The sequence below is a fragment of the Andrena cerasifolii genome, chromosome 1 (genome assembly GCF_050908995.1).
Source record: "Andrena cerasifolii isolate SP2316 chromosome 1, iyAndCera1_principal, whole genome shotgun sequence".
Lineage (NCBI taxonomy): Eukaryota > Metazoa > Arthropoda > Insecta > Hymenoptera > Andrenidae > Andrena > Andrena cerasifolii.
Window position 1 is genome coordinate 25,613,479 of NC_135118.1, and position 13,696 is coordinate 25,627,174.

Below are 13,696 nucleotides of genomic sequence, written 5' to 3' on the forward strand. Positions count from 1 at the left end.
TCGATAATGTACAGGCTGTTTTGTATCCGCTGGTACAAGCGAAAAAGTGGTGACATCACATGAAAGGTAAGTGAGAAATATGGAATAAAATTTCGCCGTAACTTGCTTCGTTTTCAAGAAAATTGACTTTGAATTTCGACCGCGTACAAGTACCTGCACCGAAGTACAGCTTCGAGTTTCAGGCCCCTGAACGGCGCACTGACCTTTTCTCGAAAATGAAGCGAGTTATGCCAACATTTTATTTTATATTTTTCACTCACACGGGCGCCCGCAGACTTTTTTCTAAGGCAGAGTGGCAACTTTGAGAAACATTGAACAATTTTGTGGCGCCAATTTAGTTAAGAATTTAAAAGTATTCATTTTTCCAGTATAAACTTTATAAAGATTAGTTCTTAAACGATTGTTTCTCAAGCCAGGAGGGTAACTGCCTCCCTTAACCTCTGTGGACGCCCATGTTCACTTCTTTCATTCAAAATCACCATTCTTCTTCTTGTACCATTGGGCACGAAACACCCTGCATATTCCCCAAGACAAGTGGACCTAGTTTTCAGTTAAAAGCTCTATTGAACGCTACTTTACCGCAAGAAACTGTTGCTCGAATATAATCTACTGTTACAAAACAGCTAGCCGATGCATCTTCCTGCCCAGATCCTAACAGATGTTTCAGTAATTCAAGACTTTCGGGCCCCAAACCGTTTATAAACGTCCGGCAATTAGGCTGGGACTGGGCCCGGCGATCGGTCTTGAATTACTTGGGAAGACAGCAGAGGCGGTCGTGGGATGGGGACTCACCGCCAGCGAGGGTAACGGTGGACTGGGTCTGGGTTGCACCAGGTCCACTGGTTGGAGGGTGTGCTGCGTTTGCTGCGGGCTTCCACTTTTGCGGAGGCTGAGATTCTCTGGCGCCGGGGTGTCCTCCCTTTGCGGGGTCAGGGCTGGCGTCAGTGGCGGCGTGTGCGTCGGACTCTGGGAACCCGGCTCGGGGCTCCCTTCCTCTGAGTCGTTCAAACTACTGGTTCGCTTCCTCGATGTCTCGTTCTCCGACATGCCGACCGACGTTGGCACTCCTGTCGCATAAACGGTGAGATTTCTATTAGGAAAGGAAGACTGGAGTACTTAGGTACCGGGATACCTGAGTATTAAGGGGACCGTCCGGTCAAAACGCTCAAAAAATAGCTTTATGGTCTTTCTCTATTCGTTCTTCAAGGATATAAAAACACTTTTTTTTTCATTTTTCTATAATGGTTAGAATTTTACGTGGCGCTCAGTGCACTGCTGCAACAAAAGAGGCGTAAACGGTAGACAGTAGAACTCGACGTAGGATTGTATGAAATCGAAAAACCAAAGTTATGCTTATTGGTTATATCAATCACTATCGCATCAGCCTTTAAGAAGGCAAATAACGTAAAATGGCAATGTTTGGTACACGTTTGACCACAAACATGAGAAAAACGGGGTAATTCTGCTTCCTGAGAAGGTACTTGGGAACATGTGTCTGGGTGACTTATCTATCGAGTACTGAAGATTGTTTAAGTTTGAGTACTGAAGTACTTGAGTATGTAAGTATGTAGACAGGCTGGTATGGAAGTATCCGAGTGCCTGTATACCTAAAGATGTTAGTGTTTAAATACCAGAGTACCTAACTGCACGAAAAATCTGAGTACTTGAGCAGGTGTGAGTCCATGCGACTTCAGTATCCAGGTACCTATGGAATGAAGTACCTGAGTGCTCGTGCTGTTACAAGAGTACCTGAGTGTCCAGGCGTAGAAGAGTCTGAGTATCTAAAATCTAAATGTATTGATGCCTAAGTACCTGAGTATCCAACTATCTAAGTATCCGCCTACCAAAAGTACCTAAATATTCAAATTTCTAAGTATTCAGCCTCCAAGTACCAAGCACCAAAGTACCACAGCCCCGCAATATAAAACTAGTATATCTCCTAGACCATCTTCATCTCAAAAACCAAGATTCTGTCCAACCCAATCTTTCTTAAAACCACCCTACCGTCATCCCTGCATTCTCACAATATTTAAACACTACAATGCATCTGCAAACCCTCCACCAACTCCCTAGCAACATCCCAGCAACGCTCGGCGAAATTTCGTTAAAAATGTGTTTCTCCAATCGTGCGCCAGCTCCTCTCAAAATCAGAATGCATTCAGCGGCACGGGTGAACGGGGCTCTGACGCAGAAGGGTGCCTTACCCAATGGACGGTCAGCAAGAAGTTCTCCGCCGGAGTCAGAGTCACGGTCGTCTTCGTTACCGGTGTCGCTCGTCGAGAGCATTGTTCCCGTAGTGCTCTCAGAGATTCTCGACCTCTTTGTCCCTGGAACAAAAACAGGGCGTATCGTTCGCAATGGGGAAGAAAAAGCACGCATTAATACGCACAATGCCCATGAAATTCGCCGGCCGACAAACACTTTTGTATTGTTCTACGACGCACGCCGGACTCACTCTTACGGGATCCTTGACACCCTTGAAAAAACGTTGTGCATCTTTTATTGCGCCGGCGACCCGCGGTATTTACCGTTCGCGCATGGGGCGCGCTCAAGTATATAGGTACCTACTATACTCTCGTTTGGACCGTTTGTGGAATCGGCACAAAGCCATTACGGTAAATAGTGCGGACCGTGCGGATACGGTTACGCGGACGGTTGTTCACCCTCGCCTAGGCGGGCACCGGGTCCATTTCGACCCACCCTCGATATCGAACTCTCTGCACGTGTTATATATTTGTTACTGGCGTCACTTCTTGGAAAAGACGAGGACTTTAAATAATAACAAGATGAGAATGTAAGTTTAAAGGTAATTGAAATTATGGGTCAAAATGGACTCATATTACAGCTGGGCGGCGCAAGCAGGACAACTACCCAGAGCAGCAAATCTGGGAGCGTCAAGACTGGTACGAAGAGAAAATTAAAATCAATAAAAATTAATAAAAAAGTAAAACTTTTAAATTGCTTTTAAATCACCCACACGATTAATAAATATTTTACAATACAAAAGGCTTTTATTATTCAACAAATATCTACCAAAGATTTCACTCACTGTCAAAAATTATATTTCAAAATGATTATATATAATTAAATATAAAGGCCGCCAAAAATCATTCATCCGGTCAGCACCTCGCTGTAACTTCTCCACATCCTACAGTAGCGTCTCGAAAGAAGGTGATCGCTATCCCCTCCACTCATTCCACTGTTGCCACATCAAACGAGACAGCCCATAGTCTCTCCCATTCTACGCGTCAAGTCAATAAATGCGACCCTGCGCATCAATGTCAAACCACCCTGTACATCGAACAGTAACACTTTAACCTCACGCAATTACCATCCACCCACCGTCTAAAAAAAAACAAACACCACCAGCCTCCCTTTGAAACGCCATTCCAAGCCTCCACCCAGCTAAACGTCGGCCAGAGGGCTGAGCAGCGCGGCGGGAAGCAACAGCCGCCAGCAATTAACTTAAACACCGACAACACTTGTAATACAGTTGCTCAGGATTGAACCGGGGACCACCCCTATCCGCGGAGAGGCACTCGAGGCGACCTTGTTATCGGAAGCGTGCGCGTCAAGAATTAAGTCCCGCGGGCAAGGAGGGAGAGGCGAAACGCTGGATGACGGGGGGGCTGTGCAAACCGCGAGGGTTGAAGGCTACATTTCCTCTGCATTCATCTCGCACCGCCCCTCTCTCCCCTCTCTTTCTCGCTGTTCCGCTAATAAATGGCCGGTTAAACTTTTTAACGAGCGGTCAGCCGAAGCGGACTTTCAACGGCTGAAACGCAACCCCGTCCCGCCGCTCCTCGCGGATTCTTTCACGCATTGCCGAGGGCTGAATGGACCCCGGGGCACGTGCATACGCCTACGCACGTTATAACGGCACCCTCGTGCACCGGGGGTGGTATTACTCCGAGTGTGCGTGCGCGCGGCCTCTCCCGCAATTATTTCTAACAACCTCGAGAGGAGAAGCCGGGTGGCTCTTCTACCGCCGATCGAATGGCTACTCCAGGCGTCGGGGGTGGGTGAATGGGGAGGTCGGGAGCGAGCCGGGCGGTTTTGTGAATCTCGCAGCGGATGTTACTGTGGACGCCGAGGTGCACGGAGGAACAGGATCGAATTACTCGTGGATATTAACTCCTTGGCATACAACATCGTGTGAGACCCGTGGTACCTCGATCGGGTGAAACGTAAACAACAAGGGTCAGGCTCGAGGTTAGTAGATACTACGACTCAACTTTTCGCCGATGTCTTTTCATCTCAATTATTCCTGGCCGCATACACATGTATTTACACATCATAAGCCCCGTTAGCCAAGTTAGTTACTGGATAAGACAGGAATTTTGAAATTCCATCCCCAAGGGGGTGAAAAGGGGTGAAATGTATTTTCACGGATTCCTCAAAATCTCTAAGCCCCGATTAGATGTCAACTGGGTTTTTACTTCGCAAGATTATCCACATAAATGCCTAAAAACCAATTTCAGGATTTTCCCACTTAATCGACACCCTAGGGGGTGGTGAAAAAGGGTGAAATGTGTTTTCATGGAGTCTTAATATCTCGTAAGGGGTTATACCTTAAGGGGTCATGCTCAGTCAGGAGGCCGAAGAAAAGGGTGGTCTTTGGAAATTTTTTACTCAAAAGCTGTAACACATTTCTCAAAAAATCTTTTTTCCTTTTAAGGATTGTATTTAGTACTGTGCATCGTATTTTTTTTATTTAAAAATATTTATCAATAACTAAGTTATTGTGCATTACTCGAAGGTTCTCTAAAAAAAAGGCTTCTCCGGTGACCACTGCTGCTCGAAAGTCGACCATCTAAAATAAAAAATTCAAAAGAATTTATTTATTATATTATATTATCTAGTATTTGAACGAAGGATTTTTTTATCCCATGCTTAGTTTTCTTTTAATTGCCGAAAATCAGGCACGATTTATGATAAAAATTGAAACCTTTACTTCAAACATCAGCCATTTTTTCCCAAATCAATATTTCGAAAAATCCTTCGTTCAAATACTAGATAATATAATATAATAAGTAAATTCTTCGACTTTTAGAGAACCTTCGAGTGATGGACAATAACTTAGTTATTCCTAAATATTTTTAAATAAAAAAATTACGATGCACGGTACTAGATACAATCCTTAAAAGGAAAAAAGATTTTTTGAGAAATGTGTTATAGCTTTTGAGTAAAAAATTTCCAAAGACCACCCTTTTTCGGCCTCGTGACTGAGCATGACCCCTTAAGCCTGAAGCGAACCGCGGAGGTATTTTGCTAGTTTATACATAAAATTACATTCCATGATAAATGATTTCATACTCACTTTCTTACGTTAAACTTGCACAGAGATTATTTATAATTTATACACAAAGTAGCTTACTGGCCGGTAAACGGTCCACTGTCTTCATTGCTAAATATCTCGTACACTATTAGGTGTCTGGGCAAAAGGCCGAACACGTGTCAAATATTTTTCCCTTGTTAGCTAACAAAATAAAGAACCAAATCTCCCAGAAACTTTTTCCCGGTGATTTCCATTAGCAGCTGCTTTCAAGGTAAGTGAATCTCATTGCCAGTTTAAACCGAGAACTTTGATCGGCTAGAACACAAGTTAGAGAAACTACATTGCGAGAGATACATTAAAGCGCGCATACATTTCCTTTACATTAAATCCTCGTTTACCCTCCACGCTCCTCAAACTGTCCCCCTCCTCCCCGCCCTCGTCGAGGCACGTTGAACAAGATACACGAAAAGAAGTAAGAACCCGTGTAGCGCAATCGAGTTGTATGTAAAGAGCAATTTAAGCACGCGGCTTCTTCGAAAGTCAATCACAGTCGCGGTTGCCTTTAAATGTTTTCAAGCCTCCGTCGTTTCTCCTAGTCTCGCGGCACGGAGAGTTTGAAAATATTTGCTTAGCCCATTTCACGAGTATTTTTACCGAATAGGTGAAATTTTTCAAAATCCCACCAAAAGTAACTTCTCTGGGGGAGAAGTAGACGTGGGAATTTTTCTCGGGCAAAAATCGATGGGGAGACGGGAGTTCTTTGGTGAAAAATCGTCGATGGTGGTTCCCGGGTTCCAATAACTTTTCAGCACCACGGTCCTGGTAACGAGGGCTGGTAACGATCGCCGTGCAAGAAATAAACGAGCCGAGTCGCAGTTTTCCGTTTCACTTGAACCCAATCGTCCCCGCAGAAATACAAGTTTCGAGCGGGCTGGTAACGACCGTCGAAGGAAATTTGAAGAGCGCCGAGAGGCTGACCGCCTTTGGGCCTCCGTGGACTACTTGGCAATACCTTAATTCGATGAATACAGTGGGCTCGACTGTTTGGTAATAGTGAACTCCGATTTAATTTGAGGAATCTCGGCGAAGCTACGTGCGCGGTCGTCCAGATCGGGAAACGCCTATGGGCGTTGTATGAGTACAGACAACAGATGCAACTATGAGTCTCCCGCATGTGGTATGTGGTATGTGTTTGGATTTCATCCCTGAAAGGTTTACGCGGTGAAGACGGTAAAGACTGTTTTTTAGCAGTAAAATATACCTGTAGTGGTTGAAAGAATGTTTAAATTGTGTACGGTAAGGAAACTGAGATACTTCTATTAGAAAGAATTCTACCCTTAAAAATATGTACGCATATTTTTATTATATGTTATCTATAATAGTTATATCTAGAACATATATTTATAGTCTTTTAGATCATAAAAATAACAATTTTGTACTTGCCCCATATTTTCCTTAACAAAGTCTTTGGGTTTTCTTATAGTCTGTCTACTGAAGACTCCAAGCAAAGTCCCATCTTTTTTTCCTTCGGATGTTTTATTATCACACTTCAAACTACTTGATACGATAACCAGCCTCGCATAGATTGAGAAAAACTTAGCGTTTTTTATGTCAGATGACTACGACAGCCAGAATAGTGTTCGCCAGCAATAATCATTTTTTTCAAACTCCCTCTTACTACCACCACTGTAACTTTGAACAAAATTATCATTACTACTTAAAATAATTTGAGCACCTTCTTCGAATGTCAATTAACAAACGTACAAAGTTTAGATTTGAAATACTCAATACTTTTCTAGTAAAAAAATCCCCAAAATTTGCCTTACATTCAGAGCGTCGAACTAGGGAAATCCCCTAAACTTCCTTTTACCCACCACTGTACGTTCACATTTTAGAAACACCCTGTATCGGAAGGTGTAATCAATTCGTCCCTTTTTCCACCAAAATTCCAGCCCACCCAGGAGGCCTGCCTGCGCTCCAAGGACGTATTTAGTAAGCGTGCAGTTCCTCAAGGATCGCGCAAAGGATGCCCAGGGGACGCCAACAGCGTCGCCCGCCCCCCTGTTGCGGGTGCGCGTCGAGGGTGAGTTCGAGGCGGAGGGTCAGCGGGAAGAACGATATTTTAATAACTGTCTCATAATCTAGACGACTGAGGGGGCAGGGGGCTGGAAGCCTGCTCGTGATACCAGCACGCGCAGGGGCAACCGCTTTCGCGTCGCGACGGGAATTTTCTGGCCGTCGCATCCAGCGGCTACATTAACGCCAGCCACCAGATATTGCATTCCTTTCCGCTGAGCTGGTGCCTCTGTCGATCCGCATCAACACTTCGAATACCGCGTCATCCACGTTGGGAGGGCGCTCTGGGCTCCACGATTGCGAGAGATATTAATTCGCACCGTTATGCTGCACGGTTTGTCGTGGATGAAGTAGAAACAGTTTAGAATTGATTTTGGAGACAAAAAGTAGGTGGTTAAGATTCTGTCGCAGTTGGAATATTAGTAGTAATATCATTGGAGTTATTGTACTTTGAGAGCTGGGAGCTTATTTATGAAGGAATGTTACATACCTTTTTATTAAAAGGTGTGTAATAAAATCGTGGTGTAACTGGGAATTGAACATGAAACTTAATTTCGATTTTAATAAAAATAGTTGGGATGTAAAGATAAAATGAAGTAAGGATCTGAAGAATATTAAATCACGCAAATTAATAGGTAGATAAATAATCTTCTGTCATAAACAAGAAACCCAGTATTAAATCTCTAGCCACTAGGTTTAATTTGCAAAAAGATACAACACCAGGTTCTCGCAAAGTGTCATTAAACAAATAAATAATAAAAATAGATGATAAAAGTACTTTGAAAGGTAAGAATGCTGTAATTCTCGCACAGGACCCACGTTTCAGGAGTTTCGTTCGCCAACAGTTTGCCAAACCGGAACGGATTATCCGTCCATTCAGCGCATCTTTGAGAAAGAAAACAGCGTACCTTTCTAATCAATAGGCGGTGGAAAAAGGTGTGAAAACGGAGACCATTGTGGCAGGTCACGCCTCCTGAAACGCGCGGACGCGACGGTAGCACAATAGGGGACACAGTATCGCGATCTTTGCCCGATTTTTCCCCGTGCGAACCACCCCTCGCACGGTATCGGCGCTCGTGTCTTGTATTTCGAGAAGGGTGCGTGCGATTTATTGTAATCTCTCCTCTGTCGTCGGGCACACACGACGCGAACCAGATATCTAACTTCGCCTCCCGGTCCCGTCCACGGTCTCCAAGGTGTAACGTATCCCGGGGCTGTGCTTTGAGACGAGCGTGGAAGTTAATAAAACTCGTTCCGACGCCGAGGAACCCGGGCGCCCACCCTCTGTAACGCTAGAGGATTTATTACGAGTTCGAGCGTCAATGGAGACCCCGCGCTTGAAATTGTATGCATTATGGAACACCTGAAGGCGAGGTGGGGGGAGAATAGAAGGTGAAAACAACGCACCGCTCGGTTTTTGTTTCGTTTCTGAGGCGCTCGGAATTTATTTAGGATGAGAAGTTTTCTTGAAATGGAGGTGGAGGTAGAAATTGGGTAGAGTACTCGCGGGAGGTTACTATGTGTAATTGGGGGAAATGTAACAGGAGATTTCCGAATTAGGGGATTGTAATAGGAGATTTCCGAATTAGGGGAAATCTAATAAAAGAATTCTAAATTAGGGGAAATCTAATAGGAGAATTCTAATTCGGGGAAAATGTAACAGGAGAATTCTGAATTAGAGGAAATGTAGTAGGAGAATTCTAATCCTGGGGAAATCTAATAGGAGAATTCTAATTCAGGGGAAATCTAATAGGAGAAGTTTAAATTAGGGGAAATTTAACAAAGGAATTCTAATTCGGGGGAAATTTAACAGGAGAATTCTAATTCAGGGAAAATGTAATAGAAGAATTCTAAATTAGGGGAAATTTAAAAGAAGAATTCTAATTCGGGGAAAATCTAATAGGAGAATTCTGAAGTAATGGAAATGTAAGAGAAGAATTCTAATTCGGGGAAAATCTAACAGGGGAATTTTAATTCTGGGAAAATCTAATAGGAGAATACTGAATTAGAGAAAATGTAATAGGAGAATTCTAATTCGGGGGAAATCTAATAGGATTATTCTAATTCGGGGCAAATCTAATAGGAGAAATCTGAATTAGAGGAAATGTAATAGGAGAATTCTAATTCGGGGAAAATCTAATAGGAGAATTCTAATTCAGGGAAAATCTAATAGAAGAATTCTAAATTAGGGGAAATTTAAAAGAAGAATTTTAATTCATGGAAAATCTAATAGGAGAATTCTGAATTAGAGGAAATGTAATAGGAGAATTCTAATTCGGAGGAAATCTAATAGGAGAATTTTAATTCGGGGAAAATCTAATAGGAGAATTTTAATTCTGGAAAAATCTAATAGGAGAATTCTGAATTAGTGAAAATGTAATAGGACAATTCTAATTCGGGGAAAATCTAATAGGTAAATTCCAAATTAAACAAAATCTAATCGGCAAATTCTAAAACAGCGGAGCATAGAATTTTCAATTCAATTTATAATAAATACACCTCCGTACTAGATATCCTATCAAACCTCAAAACATCGCTACTCCCACAAACACTGCCACCGTAGATCATCTTTTCCTTCCGCGTGCGCAGTAGTCACTCCACTACTGCTCCATATACCCACGCTTCATGAAATTTTATAAAAGCAATTCCTGCAAATCCTGAGCCACGAAACCCTCCGCAACTCTAAAACGAAGTCACACAGAGCTCACAGTTATAGAGTCCACTATTTCCTACCTATTGTCCGACTTCGGTGCACCGTATTCACCAGCACTGAAGCGATAGTGGACAATAATCGGGGCAGCTTGTACGCATGACAGATTCTTCTAGGACGGGCGCGATTAATTGGACGTCCCCAGGCGTACATGCAAGTCCGGGGAGGCACTCTTGACCGATGACAAGACGCCACTCGAAGCAGATACACGCGGGCTGGAGCGTGTGCACGGGGTACGTCGCGTTGTTGTAGGTCTACGCCCTAACCCGCGGCGCGCGGCGTATCACCGTACGGTGGAGACAGACGCGGACAATGGAATCATGCGAGGACAATGCCGAATAATTTAGAATGGCATATAGATATCGGTGGCTTCCGGCCTACGGCGGCGCCGCATAATAGAGAATAGGAGTAATAGGACACAGGCTGCAGGGCAACTGTGGAGGACACGAAACATCCCTATAAATTAGGCTTAGGCCAGAGCCGCCAGCGACGTCGCTCCGCGCGCGACCACCGCTCCTTCCTCGATACAACATTTTCTTATTGGCACCGTCGCTTACAGCACCTTCTGCGATCCTGGGGACTGCGAACTGAAAGGTGATTTTGGCAATCCATTTTAAATTAGCTCGGTATTTTTTAGGGGTTTTTATTTGAGCATGGTGAGCTCAGTTTTTCCAAGCTGATATTTTTTATAATCGATGGAAGAACTGATTAATCTAGATTCTAGAAATTGGGGTAATTTTGTCGACGGCAGCCAATTTTGGAAGTTAACTTTGAATTGGTTGGGTATTTTTTTTTTGGTATTTATTTAAGCATAGGTATTATGGCTGTCTTAGTTTTTCGTGGTTGATATTTCTTAGGATTGATGCAGGAACCGGGGTCTAGAAGTTGAAAGTGGCGAGGTGGTAAACAATTTAGAAAATTAAAAAATTAAAAATACAAATTTACGTTGCGTATCTCTTTCGAGTGAGGAGGCCTCATTTTCCTAGTTGATAAGCGTACTAGTGCTTTGAAGTTGATGTTTTTCAAAAGTTAAAATTAAATGGGTTGGATTTGATCTTATAACATTTACTTGAGCATGGTTGTTTTGCTCTCTTTCACCGCGACTGAATTCTCCTATCAGATATTTCCAATAACATCCTTCCATTAACATCCTTTTCACTTTTCAGTTATGCTCGCTATTAATTCTATTCTCACCCCCCACCAACCTCAACTCGCAGGAATAATTTCTAGAATATCGAACAAAGCAGCCCCCAAACGCCCCGCCGAATTTCCACGCTCCTTACCATCCGAATCGAATTCGGTGCCCATTTTCCCCCAAAATCGTGGTATCGTGTCGAAAAGGGGTAAGGAGGGAGGAAGGGGCGGAAGCGATGACACAGCATTCTTCTATGTTCCATCGAGAGCAGAAAGAATAAAAGGGGTTGCAAGGGTCAGCGACGAAACTCGCGCAATAAATAACCCTTCGAGGCGTTACAGTTATCACCAGCAGCGTCGGTTACCCATATCACCCCACGGTACCACGGACTCCGCGTCCTCTCGCCTTTCACACCCCCGGGGGTAGTACGAGGGTCGCGGAAGGCGCCCACTATGAATTATCATTTCCTATTGTTCGCCTGGATCGTAAAATAAACCGTCTGCTCGCGACTTCCACGAGCGAGCGAACGGCGACGTCCTTTCTCCGCGTTTCAGCGAGCCACGTCGCGAAGACGAGCGTGAGGATCGCGGGGCCCCGAGCTGTGCAAACACCGAGGACTCGCGCAGAGAAAACACTTGGCAGATGGTAAGAAAAATTGCGAGTGCCCGGTGGTGTTAAAAACTTTGAGTGAAATCCTCGTGTGTTCTCTCTACCTTCAAAGATTTCTGATAGGTACAGATAGAGCTTCAGGTAGGAGCAGAATGGCATTGAAGAAATCAGGTTGTTTCAGATGAATGGCTGTTAGTGGTATGCTCAAGAAGATTCTGAAGAGAAATGCGCAAATGTGGAAGCTCATTCGTATCTGTTACTATTCTAATTCAAATTTAATACATAGGTAGGGGAGGGTAGATATAAAAGGGACAATTTTATTTAGTGTCCATTTCTGATAATGTCACGATAGGTATTTAAAACACAAGTCCATTAACCCACACAGCACCATAACATTGCAGCAACGTCTCTGCAATGATGCGGTGCAAGATTGCAATGTTGTACCGTAACATTACAGAGACGTTGCAGGTTCAGTCCTATGTACGCCTTCGCAATATTGCAGGTGCGTATTTTTGCAATGTTGCAGCAATATTACAAAAATGTGGTCCTGCAACGTTCCGAAAATGATTTTGCGACGAACCTAAAAAATAAAAGTTATAGAACCTAAAGAATAAAAGTTATAGAGCTATATAGGAACCGTAACTTATACTTATATAGTCTGATATTTAGGTTCTTTATAACGGTTATTCCGAATAAAGGTTCTTCATAACTCTTTCAGTCAAAACCTTTATATAACAGTGTGAAACAGTTATTTTCGAAACCTATTCAAGCCCTGGTTACAACCCACCCGGGGTCAGGGGCGGTTGTAACACTTTACACGCTTCTCATTTTTTATTAATAACTTGGATATTACTTGTCATATAGCGAACTGTTGTAGTCCAATAAGTGTCAAATAAGTAACATTTTCCTGTAAAAACTTTCGCTGTAACTGTAACAGTTTTTGCGTAATCGTATTTCAAAGTCAGTGTTACTACCGCCCCCGATCTACACTACTCCTTTAATGGTCTCACAATCAATTCAAAGTAGTCGTATCAAGAGTAAATATTCGAAGCGATTCAAACCTGTCACTCACTCCACGAGATAGTAATCATTTTCATCCCTAACTAGCTTCTGTCCTACCCTTTAAAATATTTGAGACATTTCTAGAAGAAGCTATCATCCCTCGAGAGGTCACTAACAATCCTCACACTGAAATATTCGAATCTCCTATCAATCCTATCACACGTTCCACGTGATTCGCCCCTTTTCCACCCCCTCACAACGATATTCCCGGTGCCTCAGTCGAGCCGCAGCATTACCGGGCCTCCGGTGGCGGTGAAACGCACCACCCTCATTTCTTTTCTCGCCCCTGCCGTTCGGTCCGCGCCGCGGAAAGCATTCCAGGCCCGTTCGCCGTAGGATTAATTAATCTGATGCGACGCCGTTGAAAAGCGGCCTGCGGAGGCCGGCAGCGCGAGATATTCCAGTTACGAGGCCGCGCGCGACCGCCGGCCCGCACCCCCTGCGAGCTCTTTCGCACGGCCGCCAACACCCCGAAAGGAGAAGAAGAAGAAGAACGACGGGGCGAGGCGACGGGTGAAAAGGGCTCTCATTATCACGTATCGATACGCCCGGAAAATAGCGGCGATCGCTCGGGTGGTCTGTGCCGCGTCGCGCGAAAAAATCACGCGGGAAAATCGTCGCGCGGTTGGCTGGCTCGCGCGAAGAAAAGCAAATATTGAGAGCGTGAGGACTGGGGGGGGAGGTTCGGTGGTGGGACAGAGGGAATCGACTGGGGACTTGGGGTGGGTCGCGCTGAGAATGGAAAGAAAGGGAGGTTTGCGCGAGGAGTGGTGGTTAGGAAAATGGGGGCTGGGGAACGGGGAAGAGACTCGGATGGGTTGAGATG

General features: G+C 44.2%; 1 protein-coding gene across 5 annotated transcripts in view; it reads right to left on the reverse strand.

The window, feature by feature from the left end:
- The window catches only part of Dmrt99b (doublesex-Mab related 99B), a 37,655-nt gene that overhangs the window by 5,013 nt on the left and 18,946 nt on the right, over window positions 1-13,696 (reverse strand). For 4 of the 5 annotated variants that reach the window (XM_076817149.1, XM_076817139.1, XM_076817164.1 and 1 more), the window contains exons 3-4: window positions 2,205-2,327; window positions 793-1,067 (exon numbers count right to left, since the gene is read on the reverse strand). In XM_076817149.1, the coding sequence (XP_076673264.1) occupies window positions 793-1,067; window positions 2,205-2,327 (398 nt within the window). The remainder of the gene's footprint in view (window positions 1-792; window positions 1,068-2,204; window positions 2,328-13,696) is intronic. The other variant, XM_076817166.1, reaches the window with a different exon arrangement.